The sequence below is a fragment of the Castor canadensis genome, chromosome 4 (genome assembly GCF_047511655.1).
Source record: "Castor canadensis chromosome 4, mCasCan1.hap1v2, whole genome shotgun sequence".
Lineage (NCBI taxonomy): Eukaryota > Metazoa > Chordata > Mammalia > Rodentia > Castoridae > Castor > Castor canadensis.
Window position 1 is genome coordinate 88,464,556 of NC_133389.1, and position 24,258 is coordinate 88,488,813.

Genomic DNA, 24,258 nt, shown 5'->3' on the forward strand with positions numbered 1-24,258 from the left:
CCAGGTCAAATATCTATACACACCATTAAGAAACTGGCAATGACTGTCTCTATCCACTGACTATGAACACTATACCTGAAGCAATGAAACTGAATGGGTGAGAACTGCAAAAACTAAAATCCTTTATTTGCCTTCTTACAGTAGGCAAATGAATTTTCAGCATACTGCAAGGACTCCTAAGACAGATAATAAAAACTAAGAATGAATGCTTTGGCACAGAAATGAAATAAAAAATGGATTTGATATTGATGAAACTGTACTGTTTAAGAGATGAAGATTATATGGGTTTCAAACAAAGACTTAGCCATTTAAGAATATAAGCAAAACCAAATCTGGCCAAGATGGCAATTACTAAAATAATCACAATATTTTACCTCATAAAAGATTATAAATTAAGAGATTACATAACTAGCATCATTACAGATTAAATTGTCATCCACCACTCCCCTCACTCCCAGTATCTCAGAATGTGAACTGTAGAAACAGTCTTCTGGGTTAAAATGAGGTTATTAGGATGGCCCCTAATACATATGATTGATATCCTTATTAAAAGGGGAAATCTGGATACAGAGACAAAAATTTGGCTGCAAAGGAGGAAGACAATATGAAGACACAAATCGAGAAGATAGCCTATAGACATGTGACTGCAGTGATGCAGCTACCAACCAAAGGCCACCAAAAAAACATCAGAAGCTAGAAGATGCAAGGAAGGGTTCTCCCCTAGAGCCATCAGCAAGAACATGGTCCTGCTGACACACTGACTTTGTAGCTCTAGACTTCAAAACTGTTAAGGTTTTGTTACTTTAAGTCACCCAGTTTTTGGAACTTTGTTATGGAAGCCTTATGAAACTAAAACAAGCATAAACAATGGTTTAACAATACACTCAGGTAAAATTAAAATCGAGTACCAACCCACAGAAGGACACCTACATCGGTCAGCAATAAAGCTAACATTTGTCACTACATTCTTAAAATAGAACAAAAAAAAAAAAAAAATCAATGATATACAAATGTGGAAAAATAAAAAGATATAAAAAAAGCATACCTGTCCTTCAGTATAGACAAATGCACATAAATAAAATGCAAGTGAAAAGGCAACACTGTCACTAATTAAGACCACTAGATTCATATGAAAGCACTATTTCATAAACATCCCCTACAATCTGGAAATTAAAACCTATCAGATTACCAGATTTGCCAGGTGCCAGCGGTTCACACTATAGTCCTTGCTACTTGGGAGGTTAAGATTGGAAGGACTATAGTTCAAGGCCAGTCTGGCCTCTACCTCCAAAAATAACCAGAGCAAAATGGACTGGAGGTGTGGCTCGAGTGGTAGAGTGCCTGCTTTGGAAGTGTGAAGCACTAAGTTCAAACACCAGTCCCACCAAAAAAAAAAAAAAAAAAAAAAAATCAGCTTTAATTAATAGCCTAAGTTCTTACATAATCAATTCCTGGAAAAATATAACAGAAAAATGGTAAGTGCAAACATTAAATAGATTTCGGGTACAATTCTGACAGTGTATTTCTCCTTTTTTCACACATTTAATAATATCCCTATGATACAAACAAAAAAAATGTATTTGGTGTCCAACAGAGACTTAAGATTTATAGCTTTTAGCAAGCATAATTCCTACCTTATTCTCAACTTGATTGACAAGTGAGGTTAAAAATAAGAAAGAATAAAAACATTCTAAAGTCATGTACATAATGTACAAGTACAGTATGGTTATAGGAAAACAGAAAACCAAGGTTGGTATCTCTTAAGGTGAGATACCATCTTTATTTGGAAATATGGGCACTCACTGTCGGTGTCAATAGGACAGGTCCTGCAAACAATAATCGTATATGCATGCTAAAGGGCATTATGGGAGATGTACTATTTAATAACTGGAAAAACTAATAGCAGCAATATCCTCAAAGCAAACTTGGCAAATCATGTTTTTAAAGGACTGAATTAACATTCAGTATACAGACTATCGAAACTGATTACTTCTTTTACTTTGATTATTAGGAAGGAGATTTTTAAATTAGTTCATTTGTAGACTGAAAGAAACACTTACAAGATGGGATGATAAACTGTGGTTCTGTATTTCCAGCATATCCTAGTTTTGTATATCTGCAAAACAAAAAGAATTTTGTTATTAATCTAATTTTCACTTATTATGAAGTAGAATTTAATTGTAATATATACAATTCCACAGTTTCATTATTTACCAGCGCTGCTTTGAAAATTAAATGAAAATCATAAATGCCCATAAGTTTGTTTTGTTTTTTGTGATACTGGGGATCAAAACAAAGGGGGCTTACTCATGCTAGGCAACTGCTGCTCTACCATTGAGTTACACACCCCACCCCAAATGCCCATAGCTTTTGAGAAGAAATTCTACTTGAAGAAACTGATCCTACAGGGATATTCAAACATGTGAGAAATAACATATAAGATCAATTTGCTACACTCTTACTTATAACAGCTAGAGACTGGAAATGTCTATCAAAGGGGAAACTAGTTAAATATACCAAATTTATACCATGGAGTATTGTGCAGCAATAAAAAGACTGAGGAAGCTTTTATGTGCTGATATGGAATAATCACCTAAAATATATTGTTAACAAGCAAAGCAAGGTATAGAACAATGTTTCATTGTTCAAAGTAAAGGGGAATGATAAGAATATACATAGTTGATTAGGCAAAAAACAGATTTGAAAAAAATACAGGATATTAGTAATTTTGGTTATCTCTAAGAAAGGGAAGTAGACAGATGACAGAAATGAGAGGAAGTGTTGTTTGTTTTCCTGATGCTGTTTGAACTTCACACTTGCAGAGTAGGTGCTCTACCACTTGAGCCATACCTCTGATCCATTTTGCTCTGGTTATTTTGGAGATGGGGGTCTCTCGAACTAGTTGCCTGGACTGGACTCAAACTACAATCCTCCCAATCTCAGCCTCCCAAGTAGCTAGGATTGCATGTGTGAGCCACTGGTGCTGGGCTGAGAGGAAGATTGTTTTTATTGCTTTTATCATCTCATACCATTTGAATGTATTACTATTCAAAAATAAATATAATTTTAAATATTTTTGCTTAGTCTTACAATAAAATAATTTAAAAAATGGTAATTAGAAACTATAAAAGCTGACCTTTGACAAGCAGCATTTTGGAGGCTACTTAGGAGATAGCTGGACTTTTTTTTTTTGCCATGAAGGAAAAGCTATTAACTATAAACAGGCTTTAAAGAGAAAAGTAACAACAATATTTTATATTATTCCGTATTCAAACCCTCTGTTAAAAAAGAAGCAGGTAAATTGCTGTGACATCATTGCACATATCTGCAAAATTTTTTAATGTATAAAGAAAGGCCCAAAATTAAGTTAAAAACTGAGTGTGCCAAATAAATGTTCAAAATGTGATATTGCTCTATTAACTAAAGCATCAAAAGTTTCCCACCGTCCATGTTTAAAGAAAGTAAGCAAAACTTCTTTGCAAGGCATATGAAGAAAGTCCCTTTAATATTTGATTCCTAACAACCTCTCCCTGCTTCCCTGACACCACATTAAATCCCTAAACCATAAAAACTGCTGAGTTTCTGAATAGTCAAACTCATTTCATGCCACTAAGCCACAATTAAAACTGCTACTACATGAGATGTTCTTTTTTCAACCATGAACACAAGTGCTAAATTCTTACTCATCCTGCAAAATTCATGTTAAGTATCAAGTAACTACATGAAAACTTCCACAACCTCTCCAGATACTTGACTTCCCCTACCCTTGTATTATTTAATAATAATCCCTGAGTTTTGATTCCCTCATCAGTAAAACAAGAAAAACCTAACTTTGGATTGTTTAGCCTACTAAGATAACAATGTAAACCATTTAGCATAGCACTTGGCACAAAGTGCTCACAAAGAATGTCAATTCTAATTATACTCTTTCGCCCAAATTTTCCATTCCTTTAGTAATTACGTAAAGGCCACACAGATACCTCAAGTTTTAAATGCTTTATAGTTGTGATACAAATTATCTCTACCCTCAAACCAATATCTACAGAAGATTCTCAGACTGTACAGCATATATCTGATATGTTTTTAATACCCTTCCACTCCCAAGAATTGTTTTATTCTTCCAATCCCAAATCTCTTATTAACGTAAAACCTTCAAGTATGGAAAAAACAGAAGTCCCATAATGGATAGAGGTCATATGACTCAACAGCTCACATTCCACTGATGTGGAGCAGAAAAATTAGAAAGTTAGTTAAACGCACAGCCACCATGAACTATGAATCATCTATTGCCCAACAATCAATCGCTATCAGGTTTCTTATATATCCTAGAAATATTTAATTCATAGACATGCACATGTTATTACTTAAAATATGTATTTGGAATTATATGGGCAATCAAATTAGGAAACTAGTTTATTTCTTTATACTTTCCTATACCGAGAAAAGTATCAATTTCTAAATAGTTTAAAATGAAAAATGTAAAACTACCTTATCCAATTTTATAAAACTTGTAAGGACAATATAATGTTTTCAAAAACTAAAGCAAAAAAATGTTACTGTGTGGCCTAGGGAATCAAGCTCTGGACTGTGACAGCAATAAGGGTTTTTTAAAAAAAAAAGCTCTACAATGTTGATTTTGAATCCTGGGGGAAAGAGGAGGGGAACTTAGAAACTGCTTAAAGATGGAAATGTAAGAGACAATTCAAAAGTACTTTTGAAGTTATCAAAGCCTGATGACCAAAAGACAGCAGTAGAAATGTTATCAGGTTAGGTGGAATGGAAAGCCTGAACTGGTAAAAATGAAGAGCAAAAGGTAAATGAGATTTATACAAGAAATAGTATGTCACAGTAGTAATTACCTCTAGGGAGAGGGAAGAGGACTTGGAAACAGCCATCAATAATACTCTCTTGCTCTTAAAAACCCAAAAGACAAGAGAGTGGAACCCGTCTTATGTGGGAGGGGAGCTGGTATTAGTGGGAGGTGGGAGGAAGAGGAGAAAGGGTGTGGAGGGTGAATACAGTGCAAATACTGTGTACACATGTAAGCCTGTTGAAACTGTTGAAAATGATAGCTGCTGAAACTGTTTTGGGAATTCGGGGATTGGGAGATAAAGAAGAATGGCGAGGGCGGGGTGAATTCAATCATGATATATCTGATATATTATAAGAACATTTGTAAATACCACAGTGCACCCCCACCCAGCACAACAATAAAAAAATGGTAAAAAAGAAATTCCAAAAAAAAAACCCAAAAAGAGATGACATAAATATAAGAAAATCAGGTAATAATTCTAATATATATAAGTTATAGTATTCATTGTACATTTCTAAAAGGAAAAATTTTTAAATAGTAAAGTCAGTAATCCCTGTAGTGTAAAAAGCATTAGTATCCCTTATATTGGATATTTTTAATTTGGCAAATTCCAGTGTTTACTTATTAAAACTATGAAGCTGACAAGAGTACTTTTACTTAATACAATCATTTGTATTTCCTTTTTTCTTTGAAAAACATCTCATAACAAACAAGCTATATGAAGATAGCAATAGATTATTAATACGAAACCACTAAATGAGAATAAAATCTTTAAAAACATCAAACTTCAAAATTGAACTGGGATAAAAAGTCATGATAAAAATCATGCCAAAGAACAGTAAGCATGTTATTACACTGAACACTGCAACTTACTCAGGGAGAAATGGCAAGCTGGTGGTGTTGATACACACAAATAACCCCAAGCTGAGGAAATAGCTTATCTCAAAACAAAATTTTAGAAAGATACAAGTTGAGAATGTTGCTTAGTGTTAGAGTCCAAGAGGCCCTGGGCTCAACCCCCATTACTGAAAAAGGAGGCGGGAGAGGGGGACACAGAATTTTAACTTTCAATATTTCAACACTTTTAAAACACACATAACAAATTTAAGAACACAGAACTGTAGCTCTTAGAAATTTCGCCCAATCATTTTCTAAAATTTCTTAGTACTATACTGACAACCACTAATTTAACATAAAAAGAATTCTACCCAAATACAAATGACCTGCTTCTACCCTCCCTTTCTGTACCATATCATAAACATAACATATACCATATAAAATCTTGACATAAATATCACTATCAAATTTTAAATGTAAATAGAGGCCTATAAATTAATTCCAAGGCGCACTCCCATAATACTCAACTGTCAGCTTTGCCGTATTTTTCCTCATACTACACCAGAACTCAAAAGGTCATCTGGTGTTAGGAACTTTTAGAAGAATGTAGCAGCCAATTTACAGGGAAATTTGCCAAGTAGATTAAGACAGTGTTAGCTACAAAGATAAATAGCAATGATTTTAAAAGCTTTTCCAGTTTCCTCCAATGTTTTTTTCATTACATGCATGCAAATGTTTAACCTGACACAAAAAGATCAATAGACTGTTGAGTGGACTCCTTTGTGTCAACAGAAATAACATTCTTCCTGTCCTTTCAAGGCCAAACCTTAAAATCTGAGTGGAAGTGAGGAAAAAAGAACATGGTGCTTAAATCAAAGACATGAGTGAAAAGCTTGTTCTACCACATACTAGCCTGTGTTCATATACACAGATGTGATCATACACAGATGTCTATTACATAAATGACATTAATTCACAAGGTTTTCACAAGATTAAAAACAAGTAACAGCAGGCACTAGTGGCTCATGCCTATAATACTAGCTACTTGGAAGTTTGAGATTAAGGATCACAGTTTGAAGCCTATCAGGGCAAATAGTTGGCCAGACACCATCTTCAAAATAATCACAGCAAAAATGGACTAAAGGTGTGGCTCAAACAGTAGAGTGCCTGCTTTGCAAGTTATGAAGCCTTCAGTTCAGACCCCAGTCCCACCAAAAAAGAAAAGGAAAAAGAAGTAACAGCAGATGGCAATTAAGTATTCAGTAAACATTTTCTTTCCTGAATAATTTTCTATTCTCTATAAACCTCCTTAGACCCTCTATCCATTACTTTAATATATTTTTTGCTGGGAGTGGGATTTGAACTCAGCTTCACACTTGCAAAGCAGGTGCACTACCCCTTGAGCCACACCTCCAGTCCATTTTTGCTCTGGTTATTTTGGAGATGGAAGTCTTTCAAGCTATTTGCCCAGACTGACTTCAAACCTCAATCTCAGTCTCCCTCCCAGGTAGGATTAAGGCATGAGCCATCATCGCCCAGCCCATTCCTATAATTATTGTTTCAAAGATTCTTTTTTTGGCAGGGGAGGCAGTACTAGGATCTGAACTCAGGACTTCCCAATTGCTCTTAGTAGGCAGGCACTCTACCACTTGAACCACCCCTAGTCCTTTTGGCTTTAGTTATTTTTCAGATAGCTTTCACATTTTCACCTGGGGCTAGCCTCAGACCAAGATCCTCCCTACCTATGCCTTCCATTTGCTAGGATTGCTATGCCTCGTTTGTTCATTGAGATAGGGTCTCACTAACTTTTTGCCCTAACTGGCCTCAAACAGAGATCCTTCTGATCTCTGCTTCCAGAGTAGTTTGATTACAGATGTGAGCTACTGTGCCTGGCTCTTAAGATTTTTTTTTTTTTTTTTGGTGGTACTAGAGATTAAATTTACAGCCTGTATTTTAAACCACTCCACCAGTCCTTATTTGTGAAGGGTTTTTTCAAGACAAGGTCTCACAAACTACTTGCCTAGGCTGGCTTCGAACCATGATCCTCCTGACCTCTGCCTCCTGAGTAGCTAGGATTAGCATGAGCTTCTGAAGATTTTTTTTTTTTTTTAAGAGACTGGAGTTTGAAGGGCTTTGGGCTTACAAAACTGGACTCTGCAGCTTGACCCATGCCTTTAGCCCATTTTGCCGTGATTATTTTGAAGACGGAGTCTCGTGAACTATTTGCTTAGGCTGGTCTGGAACTGTTATCCTCCCAATCTCAGCCTTAGGCATGAGCTGCCAGTGCCTGGCATGATTCATAACAATTTTTTCCAAACCCCTTTACTTCTACATCAGTCCCACTATTACCACTACAAACACAGATTACAGCAGTCAATGCCTGTCCTGTGAAAGAATCCAGTCACAAAAAGCCCTAAATTGTATGCTTCCATTTTCATAAAATGGCAACAAAAATTAGGCAAATCCATAAAGACAGAAAAGTAAATTAGGGTTTGCCAAAGGTTGAGGCTGAGAAATGGAGAATGACTACGAATCAGAATGGGGTTTCTTTTAAGGGATGATGAAAATGTTCTAAGACTAAATATAAAATGACTGCATAACCTTGCAAATAAACTAAAAACCACTCAACTGTAAACTTTTAAGGGGTAAATGTTATAGCATGTGATCAAACACAGCTAGTGTGAGATATATGCAAGCAAGTGATACTCTCATTGCTAATTTCTTCATCTGTAATGGAGCTAACAGTAACTACCCTCAAAGGGTTGAGTTTCTAATAAATTAACATATGCAAAGCATATGTGCTGGCATACAATATGGACTGGATAACTATTAACTATTATTTTTATCATGTCACCAGAATAAAGTAAAATCTCCTAAGTCTGGTTCACAACAGATCATGGTTTCATACTGTCTACAACCAAACCACCAATCTCAGCCCCAATCTCTGTGTGTCTTTCTCCCCCACCCCCAAAGGTTTTACTATGTAACCTAAGGTGGCCTTGAATCTCAATCCCCCTGCCTCAGCCTCTTGGATGCTGACATACTGGTATACACCACTACACCTGGCAGAATTATAATACTTTATACATTTTGTGCATATATGACCACAAAAACTATTTCATTTATAGTTATATAAATGAAAGGTAGACACTATTTCATTTATAGTTATATATTATATACTATATATATTATATAATATATATATAATATATATTATATAGTTATATTTTATATATATATATATAAAACTCAAAACCACCAAGAGTATTCGGCTATATACTGATACTTACTAGATATTTAGTAAAGACTAATTTCTCCAACTACAAACAAACTGAATACATAAACTATTTCTTCTTTTCTTAGTCTTATATATCTATTTATAGGTAGGTAAAATAGGTACCCCATTATCTTCTAGGGGAAAAAAATGAGTACAGCTCAAATTCTTTAAATTATACTTCTGCTTACTGGGAAAAAAAATAAGCCTGTCACCAGACATGGTGAAGCATGTCTGTAATCCCAGCACATCAAGAAGCTGAGGCAAGAGGATCACAAGTTCAAGGCCAGCCTGTGCTACCTGGTGAGCACTTGTTTCAACAACAACATCAGAAAGCTAAACAGTACACTTACTTCTCCATCTTCATCTTTTTTCCCTGCAGTGAACACTATAATTTTTTTCCTACCAGAATCAAATCCCCAACTCTATTCAGAGGGACCCATCACTGACAATTCTTGGTAGAAGGCAAAACCATGCAGTCCTGTATAGAAGGAAACTGATACCACCCATTACACTTACATCAGCTATTATACAACACAGGGTCTATGTCCAGCTAATCTGAGCTTAGGTCAGAACTTTAAACTACAATGAAAAAAACAGAATTCATAGTTAAGTGTCTAGTTGCAGCATACTGCAGTGCAACTTTGATAGCAGAATCCAGCTATCTAACCTCCCCTATTCTCTGCTCCTTTTCTAAGCCTGGTTCTCCAAGTCATCCTGTCAATTCCATGATCCACACCACACTCTTTCAATAATTTTTGTTTATATTAGCTAGAAAAATTTTGTTGATGTTATTTCCATTTAAAATATCTATAGAGCCACGTTACATTTCTTTCATTTCTTCTCAAACTTCCTATTAATTTTAAAACCTGTTTCTCTTTTTTAAAAAAAAAAGAAAGAAAGAATCACTAGCCAGGCACTGGTGGCTCACATTTGTAATCCTAGCTACAGGATCAAGAGATCAAGAGCATCATGGTTTAAAGCCAGTCCTGGGCAAACAGTTCACAAGACCCTATCTTTGAAAGCAAAAAAAAAAAAAAAAAAAAAATCACAAGAAAAGGACTGGCAAAGTGGCTCAAAGAGGTAAGAGTGCTTGCCTAGCAAGGGTGAGGCCCTGAGTTCAAACCCCAATGCTGAAAAAAAAAAAAAATCTTTTTTTTCTCAAATAACTTTCCTGACAGCAAGGAAACTAAAATAAGATAGGGCCATGTACACATACTGACAAGGTACTGACAAGGGCAACCAGGGATTTTCCTCTAACATCCCTACCTTTTTTGCCATTTTTTAAATAAAGACTGTCAAACAGGAAACATACAAGGTTTTACTAAAACTTTATGTGCTTTTTGGATCAAATACATCATGTGCTCTAGAGATAAAAGATTTCTTTCACTCCATTTACCCAAAGCTTTCCTTTAATCTACAAAATCATTATTGCAGAGTCAAATATAAAAGTCCTGAATGGATTAAAAAAGTTTCTACCAGGTGCTGGTGGCTCATGTCTGTAATCCCACCTACTCAGAAGGTGGACATTGGGCAGATCGTGGTTTGAGGCCAGCACAAGCAAAAAGGTGAGAACCCCCCTTTTCAGCAGAAAAAAGCTGAGCATGGTAGTGCATGCATAGGAGGATCACAGTTCAAACAGGCACAGGCATAAACATGGGACCCTATTCTAAAAAAAATTTAGGCAAAAAGGGGCATGACTCAAATGAAAGAGCACCTGCCTACCAAGAGGCCCTGGCTTCAAACCCCAGTACTGCCAAATTAATTAGCTAATTTCCTTTTTCAGAGGTATCTATTTTCTTAAGTTCTTCTATTATTTGACTCAGTTCTGTGTTTTTATGGTCATTCATAAGAAAGGAATTTTTTTAATGTATCAATGGATTACTTATTTTCAAATTATAGCTTCAGAAATACATATGGCTTCATTTTGAAGTTACTATGTAATTAGGCATCATTTCTCTAAATGATTATCCTGTACTAAACTGCAACTGTCAATTTTGTACTATTAGATACAATATATATCCTTACAATCTTGAAATGGCCAGTAATTAATTCTGTATCATTTAACTTGCATTTGTTACAGGTTAGTCAAATCAATGAACTGGTCACAGGTCACTGGGACCTCCCTACGTATTTCATACTTATACTAAAACTTAGATACTCTAAAGATAGTTACTTTTTGTAAGTATGGATGTTTAAGACAAACATTCTTAAAAACTGGGTTAACAATTTAACATGTCTTGCTAAATTCAGTATATCCTAAATAGGAGCAGTGTAACACTGGACTTTGGAAGGAGAGTGCCTTGGAACTCAAATTCTAGAACTACCTAATACGTCAGTCGCCTCATCTTTAAAATGGGAATTACATAATAGTACCTACTTCACAGGATTTCTTAAAAGGTAATAACTATCTCAAAAAAAAAAACTTACAAAGGGACATGAAACAGTTGACTTGTACAAAATCCTAAGAATCTTTTACTGAAATCCAAAGATCTAAATCTCTGAATCATTTTTAAAAAAAGCAAGCATGCTTCTTGCGGGGGGGGGGGGGGGGGGGGGGGGGCATTCATTTTATGAAAGTCATTTGTCTTAGGGACAGAGCACAACTTTGTTTAAAAAACCAGGTATTTAAACTTGGTTTAAAATGTACGTCAGAAAGGACTAGGGTAGAATACTTACCTAGTAAGGCCAAGTTTGATCTCCAGCACCACAAAAAAATAGTATGATGCACAGTGTTTGCACCAGACCTCAATCAATACTGCCTCAACTATAAACCACATGCTTATACTATTGTGACTACTAAGAAGAAATTTCAGCTACCTAAGACAATTCAACAATATTATAATTAGATAAACTCCTAAAAGTTATTTCTCAGCTCTGAAATTGCTTTTGTTCATAAATGAAGAGTAGATTAAATATTTCTCAGTCTTTTTTATGGGGGGGGGTCTTTACAATTCTTTGGAGTGCTGGGGATTGAACTCAGAACCATGTACATGGCTAAGTAAAATACCCCCAAGCCCTCACCTCTTTAATTTTATGTGGCTCATTAGGCACCTCCCTTAAATCACTAGCGCATGTTTTACAAATATAGATTAAATGCTATTTTTGTAATCTCAAAGTTAGTAACTTATAAATGCTTAAAGTAAAAGAAAAACACATTATGCTTAATAAAAATAATTTCTAAAATTCAAGTAAGCACATACTTGTGTTCTAATGTAAACCAATACTAAAAGCATAATTTACTTTTTTTTTAATGTGGGACTGGGGTTGAACTCAGGACTTCATGCTTGCAAAGCATGAAGCTCTACCACTTGAGCTACACATCCAGTCAATTTTGCTGTAGTTATTTTAGAGATGGGGGTCTCACAAACTATTTACCCCAGCTGCCTTCTGACTGTGATCCTCCTGATCTCAACCTCTCAAATAGCTAGGATTATAGACATGAGCCACCAGCACCTGGCTTAGTAATTTTTTTTTCTTGGCAGTGCTGGAGTTTGAACTCAGAGCCTTGCACTTGCTAAGCACAGGCTCTAGCACCTGAGCCACTCTCCCAGCCCTATGGTTTACATTTTTAAAGTCTGAAACCAATCCTAACTAATTAAGGTGTTCTGCTCTCTGATTCCCCCTTTCAGGACTTTTACCATACTTCTCATAGAAACTCCTCATTCACACTAAAAACTGAAGAAGGCATAAAGCATACCTGCTGAAGAGTACTGTATCTTCTCAAAGGGGAAAAAACACTAAAGCAAGTAGAGAATGTTTAAAGATGGAATGCTCAGCATCAGAGCACATGAATATTCTTCTCAGGTATGCATTAGGGGTGCCCCAAGAGGAACAAGGAAGAATAAAAGTATACCCACACTACATAAATTCATGGTTATTCCTTTCCTGATTACACAAAGTAGGTAAGAATGAACTGAATTTAAATCGACAACTTGGAAAGAATTTTTTTTTAAAGATTATGAAACAATTATTAAAAAATTTCACAAAATAGTCCTTTAAAAAATAAGGATATTATTTCTCTCCTCTAGTAATTACATATTTTTCTGTTTTATAAATTAAAGGCCCACAAAGTTATAAAACAATCAGAACAATGCCATATTAATCATTATCTTATTTTAAAGAATCAAACTTAAAACATTAATCCAACAACATTATCTTACCTTGCAGTTTAGTATTATTAAGTCCACAGTAAGACATAATACACAATTTTGTAATGTTATTACTTGTTTTACTCTTGCTTCTTTATGTGTGTGGTTATTATAAATAGGTAGTGTCACTTAAAAAAGCATTCAAGTCCTTTTATTAACTAGTGAAATTTTCTTGCAGGAAATACACCGCTTGAAGGTGTATTTTAACCATTCCACACTTCTACGTCTATCCCAAGCATTTTAGCTGTTTCCACTCATTTGGGGAGATAAGCCTGCTGAACAAGGAAGTTTAGCCCTACTATGAGCTCAACTCCCCTCTAGATTAAAGGATTTTACCTTTTATAAAATAAGATGAAGCTAGGAATTGGGTGACACATGCCTATAATCCTAGTACTAGGAAGGTTGGGAGGCATGAGGGTCACAAGTTTGAGGCCAGACTCATTACACATGGCAAGATCCAGGGTTTGGGGGAAGAAAAAAAAAAGAAGAAGGATGAAATAAGAGACTGACAGCATATCTGATGACTCACCACATGTGCTCACTCATTCTTATTGTGATGCTCAAGAAGCTGGATCACATACCCACAATTTTTGAAGAAGAAACACTGATATTCAATCTTTATGCTCTTTTTTCTTTGACTCCTCATGTTATTAGCTTCAATTTAGAAATTATAGTCATGATTCCCAACTCTTCACCTTCATTCCAGAGGTTCTTGTATTTTAACTTCCTTAAGGACATTTCCAATTATAGATTACAAATTCAACTACAAATTCTAATTTTACTCAGTTTCTTAAAACTCCTTTATTGTCCCAATCACTCGAGCTCACATCTTGAAATCTTCATTAATGCCTATCTATAATTAACTAGAATCAACTTCCAAGTCCTAGCTATACCGCCTTCCCATTTCTCAAATCAGCAAAAACATTCTGAGTGTACAAAGAACTGTGGTAGGCAGGCCAAGGCCTGTAAGAGATAAAAAAAGCACAAGACACTGTGTTCCTTTCCTTAAGAACTTCAATTCAAAAAAAGAAGGAGCTATCTGATTATTATAATTACAATGTAGTATGTTCTTAAAATGTGCCAGGTACTGTGTATTGAACTATTTTCATGAATTATAAAAATAAATAAAATAAGGTAGATAGTATGATCTCCAAATTACAGATGGGAAAAATAAGACCTGCTGAATTTGAAGTGTACAAAATTATACAGCTACTAAGTGTATCTTCAACTCATAAGCAACTGACTACAAAGCCCTTGCTAGTCATAAACAATAAACAATGCAACTGCCAAAAAAAGGTATAAACAAAAGATGCAATCGTTTCCAAATTTACATCTTCTGTTCCAACCACATCCCCAATATCTTACTGCAGAATTTCTGCAAATTTGGTGCTGAGTCAATTGCTGAAGAATCATCTAGAAAGCCCATTTAAATGGATATTCTTAGGCCCAACTCTTGAGATTGTGGTTACTGGATATGAGGTGTCTCTGATACAGTTTAAACCACATTCCTAATTCCTGTTCCTTCCTTCATTTATTTATTTAATAAAGATGAGTTCCTACTATGTTCCAACTCAAATCTCTCTACAGGTGATCCAACTGCATTCATTCTGCAAATATTTTAAAAACTCTACTTTCAACATTCAACTTGATGATTTACATTCCCTATCAAAATTCCTTTGCAATCAAAGATTTGCTGACATATATACCTTGTATACAGCCCAATAAATCTTAGTTCCTTTTCATATTACAAAATCTAGATTCACATTGTTATTACATAGTCCTCAATTCATAAAGGAGGGAAGCAATGCAACATTTGCTGATAGGGCAAAGCCTAAGAAGCAGCTGCTCTTCCCTTTCAGCTGTACATATATGCTTTTTCTTCCCTTTGTAAAATGCTCTCCTGTGTATCTATTCAAACCCTTAAAAGGATAGGTCAAATTCAGTATTCAATACAACTTGCTTGACTTCCTAACCACAATAATATGTCTTTCCTTACAGTGTAGAGAATAGCTACTCTGTTGTTTGAAAAGTACATGTCCTAACATTTGATTTTCAGTTATCTACCACTCTTTAATTTTTTAATGGTTTTAGCTCTTGTGTAAGTAAGATTCTGGAGAGGCAACTGTGTAAGACATTTTCATTATAAGAGTGACTGGCCTACTGCTAAGTACACAGTAAACCTCAATTTGATAGTACTCCTTTTTCTACTTGTGCAAATCATCCTCAGGTTACTAACAATGCTTTGTTCTTTTATAACATCATAAACTACGCCATCCCTCCAAAAAAACAAAAATATCTAAATGATTCAAAATTGCCAAAGGTTCATCCTCTATATAAGGAGAATAGCACACTTACTTCATTTGCTACAATACCTTAGGCAAGTAGCTTAAACTATAGAAGCCTAAATTTTCTTATCTATAAAACAAATAATTCTCAGGTCAATGTGAAAAGTTACTGAGATAACATAAACTATTCAGCATAGTTCCTGACACATAAATTTAAGCAAATTGACAAGGAAATAGTCTAAGAAGAAATAGTGTAGTTAAGAGACAACAAGGTTTCTCTGGTTAATCAAATCAAATTCATAAGACTACTATTATTTTTATAAGATTATTTTAAACAGTAGTAACTACAATTAACTTACAAAAATAAAGTAATGCACAGTTCTGAATGGTGGCCCAGTAGTCCCTGTAGTATTAACAGAAAGAACTCAGGGCCTAAACACAGCTCCAACCACCTGCTTACTAAAGGACATTAACAAAATAATTTAAATCCTTGAAACCTACTTTCTCACTTGTAAAATTAAGCAAAAATAACTGTCACAGGTTAAATAAGATAAAGGCAAATAAAAAGCCTGGCCACCAGTTTCTCCAGTACTGAACCTTTTCTTTCTGAGCTTAAAATAAAAATTCTGCACTGTGTTTAAAAATAAGGCTGGAAAGTTCATTAGACACAATATATACACAATCCAAAGTCAATATTAAGTATTTCAACACAAAATTGGCAGGGAGGAAAGAAGACTGGCAGAAAAAGAAAGCTTTTAGCTAAGTCTAAGAATCTGACTTCTTAACAGGAGCATGTCCATTATACTTACATCAAACAACATGCAAAAGCCATCAAGGAATAACAATTTTAAAGAATGCTTTTGGTTAACAATATATTATGAATGTTTCTGCCTTTGGAAATAGCTAGAGAAATAGACTGTTAAAACGCGTAAGAAACAGGAATTTCCTATGCATGCCTTCCTCCATCCACCTAGCTCCTCCCCACTGCTCTCAAACAAGATCCTCTGTATTACCTTCTGGAATCTGGACACAGGATGAATTAAATACCCTCCCCATTCACTGACTCCAACAAAATACTTATGCTTATATTTTAAGACTGCTAAGAAGTTTAAGCCTCAAGAAATTCCTTAATTTATTCTAGATGCAAATATATCCGAAACTTGTAAAATAAGACTATATTAATCTCTGCTGTGATGATCAAAAGACATACAGGCAAAAATAAAATTCACAATGCAAAGCTCTGTAACCAAGCTCAACATAATAAAAGGATATAAGGAGTTCTCTTGAATGTTTGAGAAACCTGAGTGAAAACACACAAAACAATGCCACTTGGGATATCCTTATCTTTCCAAGTATTACAATCTTTTAATGCTTTAAAATGCGCTTTTCCCATCAGTGTAATTTAGTTTGTGTTTGTTTTTGTTTTGTGCTAGGGCTTGAACCCAGCACAAATTGAACAGGCACTATAACATTATACAGCCTCATTCCCTGTAATTTCATTGTTTAAGCAACCAGTCCTATCTATTTGGTGTATTTTTATTCTACAATGCTTTTCTAATGCAGACCAAAAAGGTGTATTGATCACCTATCAGTATGAAGGAAGCATTTCTTTCTAAATTCTTTCCAAAACAAGTTTTTACTTTGATGACCTGAGCCTAAGCTGAATTTTGCTTGAGGATTCCTAATTTTCTAATATTTTAATTTTTTAATTTTTTTTTTTTTTTTTTTGCAATAGTGGGCTCAGGGTGCTTCCAAAGCTAGGCAGGTGCTCTTCCACTGAGCTACATGCCCAGCCCCTAATTCAAAGTTCTGGGATATGTTTCATATTTTCTCTGACAGCTTCTCTACCTAAGACACCTGGTTTATTTAGAAGACAGCCACTTTTTTGGCCACCTTTTGTCTAAATGATATAATGAAATGGAATGAGCAACCTGATTCTGGTTATAACTTTTCACTTGGACTAAGTGAGTAACTGCAGTTACCGATCTCAGATGAATACATTCTCTAAAGCACAAAAAAATACTCAAATTATAGGGGCACAGTTAGCAATTTGGGGACCAGTTATTTTGGACATAAAACTCCCTGTTAAGGCCATTCTTAAACATGCTTATTTATCCCCAGCCCAGTCTCAAGATCCTCTCATGTGTGCTAATAAAGCTGAGGATGTAACTTTTCAGTGGCTGCATTCAATAGGCAACTAGAAAGAAAAAACAAAAGCCTTCTAAGAACCAAAATAAATGAAACTCTAAAGTGGGAAATTCAGATTATGACAGGTGGTAAAAAAAATAGTTGGTAGAGAAGGGGACTCCTAATCAGTTCCATCCATAACATAATGGTGTCCAGTCAGCAATCGTTCTGTGTGAGCTAAGACCAATGAAGTAATACAATGACGTAACAATTGGGATATTAAAACACAAACAGACTGAACCCATCTCACCAATCCTCCTAGTTACTTAGCATGTGTTTTAAATTCATGGTTGCCCTTTCAGAAAGGGATCACTTAAGGACAGTTAAGCTCAATCAGATACCTAACACACTAATTCAAAATAAACAAAACTCTTATTTCAAAAGGGAGGAAAATGGAGACAGAAAAAGAAACATCCTACTTAAGATTTCACCATGTTATTTATTAGGGGGATAATTATCTACACTATCTTTATTCATGATTCAGCAATTTCTAAAGCATTAAGTATTAATTATGAGGCAGTATTTATCACTTTAGCACACGTGAAAAGTCCTACTCAGGACAAATTTAATTTTAAAACTGACCCTAAACAAAAAACTACTCACTATACTAAGAGAAAGAAAAATAAAAAACACTTGTTCTGGAAAGTGAGACTACATTACAAGAAACTAACTTTAATAAGATGTCCACAAGAAAAACCCAGAAAGTTCCAAGGCTACACTTGTGTTTTCTAAGAAAAAATACTCACTTGGTTGTTTCTCTCTGCCTGAGATTTTAGAAACTGCTACACTAGCATAAAAGTTTGAGAATGAAGACTTTAAGAGAAATTTAGTATGGTGAATAAAAGGAATAAAAAGCTGGCAATTGGTACCACCCTCAAAAAACTAGAGCCTCCCCCAAAAAAAGTATTAATATTTCAACATAAACTTGCTAATCAGCACTAATACTATACAGTCTACTCTCTAAGTGCAGAGCATATAGTAACTGTCTGAAAGCTATTCTTTGTTTTAGTAAACTATGCTACATATCTATCAGAAACAACTACTTGCAATTAAGCCCATTTCTTTATACTTCTACACCTTCCTGGAGCTTTCAAGACTGTCACAGAACCAACGAGTTACAACTTAAGTTTCTTTTCCAGGGTGCTTCTCTTCCCTCCCCAGTGGGACACAGGAACAAGTTTTTAAACTTAAAACACACTGATACCTAGCACCGAGAATTCACTCTCTTCGCAACCTGCTTAAATTTTCAAAGTTCTAAAGAGATGGGCTCACGTTGGAAACGAAAAACTACCTTATAAGGCTATGAAAGGCTGAAAGCAGGAAGCGGCTTTGACAAAACTAAGGAAGTTGCAGCGCGCTTGCTCACTGGGGGACTTTTTTGAGGCAAGAGAAGTAACACATGACATCTTTCTCTCTCGAATTAAAATGGGACTTGGGCTCCGCGGTCAAAGCGCCGTGGGAAATGGCAATGGCCCGCGAGTGGAGTGGAAAAGAGGTGGGTGGTCGGATCAAAGCCCCATTCTAAGGTTCCCATTTTCACAGTCCCAGCCTTCCCTTTCCCCACCCACACCCCAGGCAGAATGTTGTCACAGAGATCTTGCAAAACCTACAAGGCGCGCTTCTCTTTTCTCGCTCCTCGGCCAGCCCAGTCCCAGCGCTCGGCCCCCTGGGTCCCCAATTCCCCTGGCAGGAAGGGACGCGGTGGGCCGGGTTCGCGAGCGCCCCAAGACGACCGCGGCCCCGGGCGGGTGACCGTACCCACCTACCCGGGCGGCGCTGCCCACCGCCGTGGGGGAAGGGCGGGGAGGGGTCGCGCCGAGGGAGCTGCTGGGGGGTTTTGGGACCCGCGCCCCAATCTCAGGAGGGTGAAGCGAGAAAACGAGGGAGGCGCCGGCTGCCGGCCCCACCCCTTGCTGGCCGGGCCGCCGCTCCATTCATCTCCCGGCCTCCTCCCTCCCCCCGCCATTTTCCTTTCTCCGCCTCAGTTTCCCCAGCCCAGCCCGTCGCCACCCTTCCCCCTTACCCCGTGCCACAGTCCACCACACAGGCTGGCAGCCGTCCCGCCATCTTCCTCCTCGCCTGCTGCTGCCGCTGCCGCCGTCTGCTCCGTGCTGGTTGGGGCCAGAAATTGGCGGCAGGAGATGGGAGCTATCTGACCATCCACAGCCCGGCCGCCCTCTGTCCTGGGGTTTGCTGGGAAGCCGAAGCAGTAGCAAGAAGGCAGCAGCCTGGGTCAGCGGCTACCACTTCCGCAACCCAGGCAGGCAGGCAGTCCCCGCCCTGCCCCGCCGCGACCGCCTCCCCTCCCTTTTCTTCCCTCCTCCTCACTCCTGCCCCCACCCTACAACTTCTTCCCCTCACGCCGCCTTTCCTGGGGAAGCCAAGATGGCCGCCGGTGCCGACGCCCCGGCCAGGCCAGGCCCAGGCCGCGAGCGCTCCCCCTTCCGGCTCCGAGCGGGAGGGGCGAGTGGGCATGCGTAGTAGTGTGCGGCCGCCGGCCGCGGCTCCCGTCCGCACATTGGAGAAATCCATTTCGCGTTTTCCAGCAGGGTAGAGGCAGAGAAGTCAGCCTGAGCTTCCAGTTCAGCTTCTGCAGCTGGAAGGTTCTTCTGCAGCCTGTGGGTTCCACCTTTAGGGTTCCAGTCACTTCTATGCTGGATTGAGGACAGGATGGAGCGCGCCCTGCAGCTATGAATTTCTTCTCCAGTGCCCGAGGGAAAACAGCCTGATTGAAAACGTTGTCAGCGGCAGGCAACCATTCTTAACACTTGAGTGGCGGCTTCTCTGGGTGGAAAAGAGCCAAATAGAATGTGGGTGAGCTGTCCAGGAAAGGCTTGAACAAAGGCGTGCACCCTGGTCCCCCCGCCTTTGTTCTCAGCTTTGTTCAGTTGCACTTCTGCATTATTGCTTGTTTTTAGATTGTAGTCTCCCCAGAGGGCAGGCCTGTACCCGAAAGGAAGGCAGGCCTCCCAGGAATTATAGTCTACAGAATCTAGTCTATACAATAGACCTTTATTAAGGCTTTTGGATGGTGACAAAGACTTCCCACTGGAGTGGTAAGATTCTGCTCTTAAGATAATACCAGGAATTCATGGTGAAATTTTTTTTTTAAGTACAAACTAAAGCAATGCTTTTCGAACTTAGTGTAGGTGAGAATTACCGGGAAGACTTCTTAAACACTTGGTTGGGTCACATCCCCAGAGTCTTCTGATTAGTCTGGAATGAAACCTAAGAATTCCCATTTCTAACTAGTTTCTGGGTTCCCACATTCGGATCCTGGAAGGTTATTAGCTTTCCTTTCTACCAGCTTGTCCTCTGATAAACCATCCTGGATTTACTTACACGAGACTGTAATGAAAATATATTTAATAAGAGAGGATGTCTCATTCAGTAGAGAAGATCACATAAATACAGTGTTGTACTGACCTGAGGAATACCTGTATTTTCATATTTGACAGAGAAGTATTGCTCACCCAATCTGTTATGGCAGACACTGTGCTGATCCCAAACATTCAGTGGAGTTCAGAATAGATAAAGCCTCTGTTCTTAGAGTTTACATATTAGTGGAGAAACAAATTGTGCTAAGAGCAATTGAAAGAAGAGTGCAGAGGACTGAAAAAATGGGAGTGAGAAGTGGGAAAGTGGGAGGAAGGTGGAAGAGAAGAAAACTTCTGTGACCACATGGCATTTAAAAGTTAAGGCCCAGGGCTGGGTTGTTGGCTCAAGCTGTAGAGTGCCTGCCTAACAAGCTAAAGCCCTAAGTTCAAACACTAGTAACAACAACATCAAGCATAAAAAAAAAAAAAAGCCTAAAGATGGTAGTAGGAGACGGGAAAGATTGGGGATGAAAGGGAGCCCCCCAAGAAGAAGAAATAGCAGATATACAGAACCTGAGGAGGGAACAGGCTTGGCTTTTTACCCAAATTGAAAAAACAACCCAAGTGTTGAAGTGCAGAGAGCCAGGGAAGATGTAATAGAAAGTGAAGCCTGAGACATAAAAAAGAAGCAATGCAGGAATTTGTAGACTCCTCTAAGCATCTTAAAGGTTATCCTAAAAGCAATTTGAAGCAATCAAAAGAATTCAGGCAAATAAAAATGTTTTGGCTCCTTTATTGAGATTGGATCCAGCAGAATCCAGTGTGCTAGAGTTGAAGACAGAAATATATGAGGGCCAGCATCCAAATGGGATCCGATTTGTGCAGAGGCATCATCAATTAGTGTCCAGCATATCCACAGCTATTCACACTAAATAAATAATCCTAAGGGAAGGCTTTTCTGGGAAGTCACCTTCAGAGAAGTCAAACAGAAGTGGTTTTTTTCAGATGCATGGTTGTTGGTTTTCCCCTACATTTTTGAAGATGCTACATGGGAATTCTCACTTCTATAATCAGGTAGTTCGAGTCATTTGGGGAAGTATGTGCTTGAAGATTGGCTCCCATAGAAAAGACAGTTGTGACTTGAAGTGGATAGAGCAAATAGTTTTCAGCAGTTATAGGTCATTAAATCAGGAATGAAGTATCCTACCAAAGATGTCGCAAGGATAGATGTTAGGGCCTTTAGAAGGCCACCCTGGGAAGCCCAGGCTGGTTGCCCTGAAGACTGCTGCCCATACTCTGGCCTTGGGCAGTTGTCAGAAAGTAGTTACATCTAGGATCAGAAACTTGAGTATGTCCAAGTACTGATAATGTTCTATGTATGAAATGTACCGTAAGGAGGTTATGGTAGCCTGAAGAGCCCACACCCAGGCAGAAGTCCTGATGTTACCAGAGCCTTTATTTTTTCCCCAAGAGAAATTTGAAGTATCTTAATCTTTGTTAACTGCTATGGTTCAAATGTGTCCACCAAATTTCATGTGTTAGAAACTTAATCCCCAATACAGCAGTATTAAGAGGAGAAAACTAAAGAGGTGATTAGGCCATGAACCCTCTGTTCTCATGAATAGATTAATACCATTATCTCAGGAGTGGGCTCCTTAAAAAAGGATGAGTTTGGCCCACTTCCCTCTATTCACCCATGCCATACCTTCCACAATACTATGGCACAGCAAGAAGGCCCACAGAAGATACCAACCCCTTGATCTTGGCCTCACCAGCCTCCAGAACCGTGATAAATAACTTTGTCCTCTCTGTAAATTAGTCTCTGATGTTCTGATGTAGCAGCACAAAATAGACTAAGACAGTAAATAATTCTTTTCTGCATGTCTTCTATCTGACCCATGGGTTGGCATTTTGCAACTTTTAATTTTTGAATCTGTTTATGGCTTAGGTGTGTGTTGCCTGCAAATATGAAGCTAAGTACTATTTCTCACTTCAAAGGCATGCGGAAACCTGTTTCAGTCTCTTTCCCATAGTTAAGACCGTCCTGTGAAGGCAGTAACTGATAGAAACATTTGGAAGCTTCCAACGCTTGTTGGAAATGCCATTTGTGCATGTTCCTCATAATCTGTCTACCCAAACATTTTGCTTGCTTAAGATCCTTTTACTTCCTGTTTGCTGCATACCAAATTGGTCAGCCTCTGTGCTACCCAGCCACCCTCTGCTGCATAGAGCTTTCAAATACACATCCGGCCAAAGCATTTCTGATCACCCTGTTTGCATATGCACCTCTCCTGCAAATTCTCCTCCAAACACAGAAGCAGAGGATGTCAGAAGGCTTGTTAGAGATGATCTTTTTAGTGAAAAGAAAGCTACAGTATGTGGGAGGGGTTTATTTGACTGCTATGCATTCTGTGCTCCCTAATAGCTCCCCAGTTTCCTTTTAGCTCAGGTCAACCAGATGCTTGGTTCTTGTCAAGTTCCAAGCCTGGTTGTCAATGACCTTTCAAGTATTTGTGAGCCTTGCAATATCCTTTCAATAAATCTCCTTTGGCTTCAGTTAACCATAGCCACTTCCCATTACTTACATAAAGTTTAAGAACACTAAGTAATTGGCACTGGTGGCATGGCTGAAGTAGAGGGCATGCCTAGCAAGTGAGAGGCCCTGAGATTAATCCCCAGTACCACCAAAAAGAAAAAAAAGAACTCTAAGTGATACAGAAGCCCAGAAAGTTTAAACAATTTCTTTTAAGAAGTCAGAAACAGTAAATTTAATGAAAATATATTATATGTATATATGGAAATTATAGAAGGTAACCCCTTTGTACAATTAATATATACTAATTTTTAAAAAGCTGGGGAGTGAAGGAATAAAAAGCAGTCCAGACCAACCCCAGTTCTAACCCCCTCAGGATTTCCTAGGTTATTCCTGTGTTTTTAGCCAATTTATCCAATGTCTTTGGATCTTAAAAGGTGCCCAAGAAAATCTCTATTATTTTAAAGTGAGAAATGTTTATTTAAAAAAAAAAAAAATCAAACTATGTATTGTTACCTGAAGGTCAGCACAGCTATCTTGATCATCTGGCAAGAGGAGAATTCAGGCAAGACACAAAGCAGAATAGTGAAAAGTATAGTTTATTAAGAATAGTGAAGTTTGCCAGGCACCAGTGGCTCACACCTGTAATCCTTGCTACTTGGGAGGCTGAAATGGAAAGGATCAAGGTTCGAGGCCAGCGTGGGTAAATAGTTTCTGAGATCCCATCTCCAAAATAACCAAAACCAAATGAATTGGCAGTATGACTCAAGCAGTAGAGCTGCTTTGCAAGTGCGAAGCCGAGTTCAAACTCCAGTCTGACCAAAAAAAAAAAAAGATATATATGTGTGTGTGTATTTATAT

General features: G+C 37.7%; 2 protein-coding genes across 6 annotated transcripts in view; one reads left to right on the forward strand and one right to left on the reverse strand.

Annotated features, from left to right (window-relative positions):
• Positions 1 to 19,842, reverse strand: part of Actr3 (actin related protein 3) — a 51,434-nt gene extending 31,592 nt beyond the window's left edge. The window contains exons 1-2 of the mRNA XM_074070587.1: positions 19,571 to 19,842; positions 2,061 to 2,116 (exon numbers count right to left, since the gene is read on the reverse strand). Of these exons, the coding sequence (XP_073926688.1) occupies positions 2,061 to 2,116; positions 19,571 to 19,614 (100 nt within the window). The 5' untranslated portion in view covers positions 19,615 to 19,842. The remainder of the gene's footprint in view (positions 1 to 2,060; positions 2,117 to 19,570) is intronic.
• Positions 18,918 to 24,258, forward strand: part of LOC109699322 (MLV-related proviral Env polyprotein-like) — a 55,845-nt gene continuing 50,504 nt past the window's right edge. For 3 of the 5 annotated variants that reach the window (XM_074070583.1, XM_074070581.1, XM_074070586.1), the window contains exon 1: positions 18,931 to 19,042. Coding sequence is in view for 1 of the 5 variants with exons in the window: in XM_074070585.1 (XP_073926686.1) it covers positions 18,973 to 19,042 (70 nt within the window). In the remaining 4 variants the exon portion in view is untranslated. Of the gene's footprint in view, positions 19,043 to 24,258 lie in introns of all 5 variants that reach the window. The other 2 variants (XM_074070585.1, XM_074070582.1) reach the window with 2 other exon arrangements.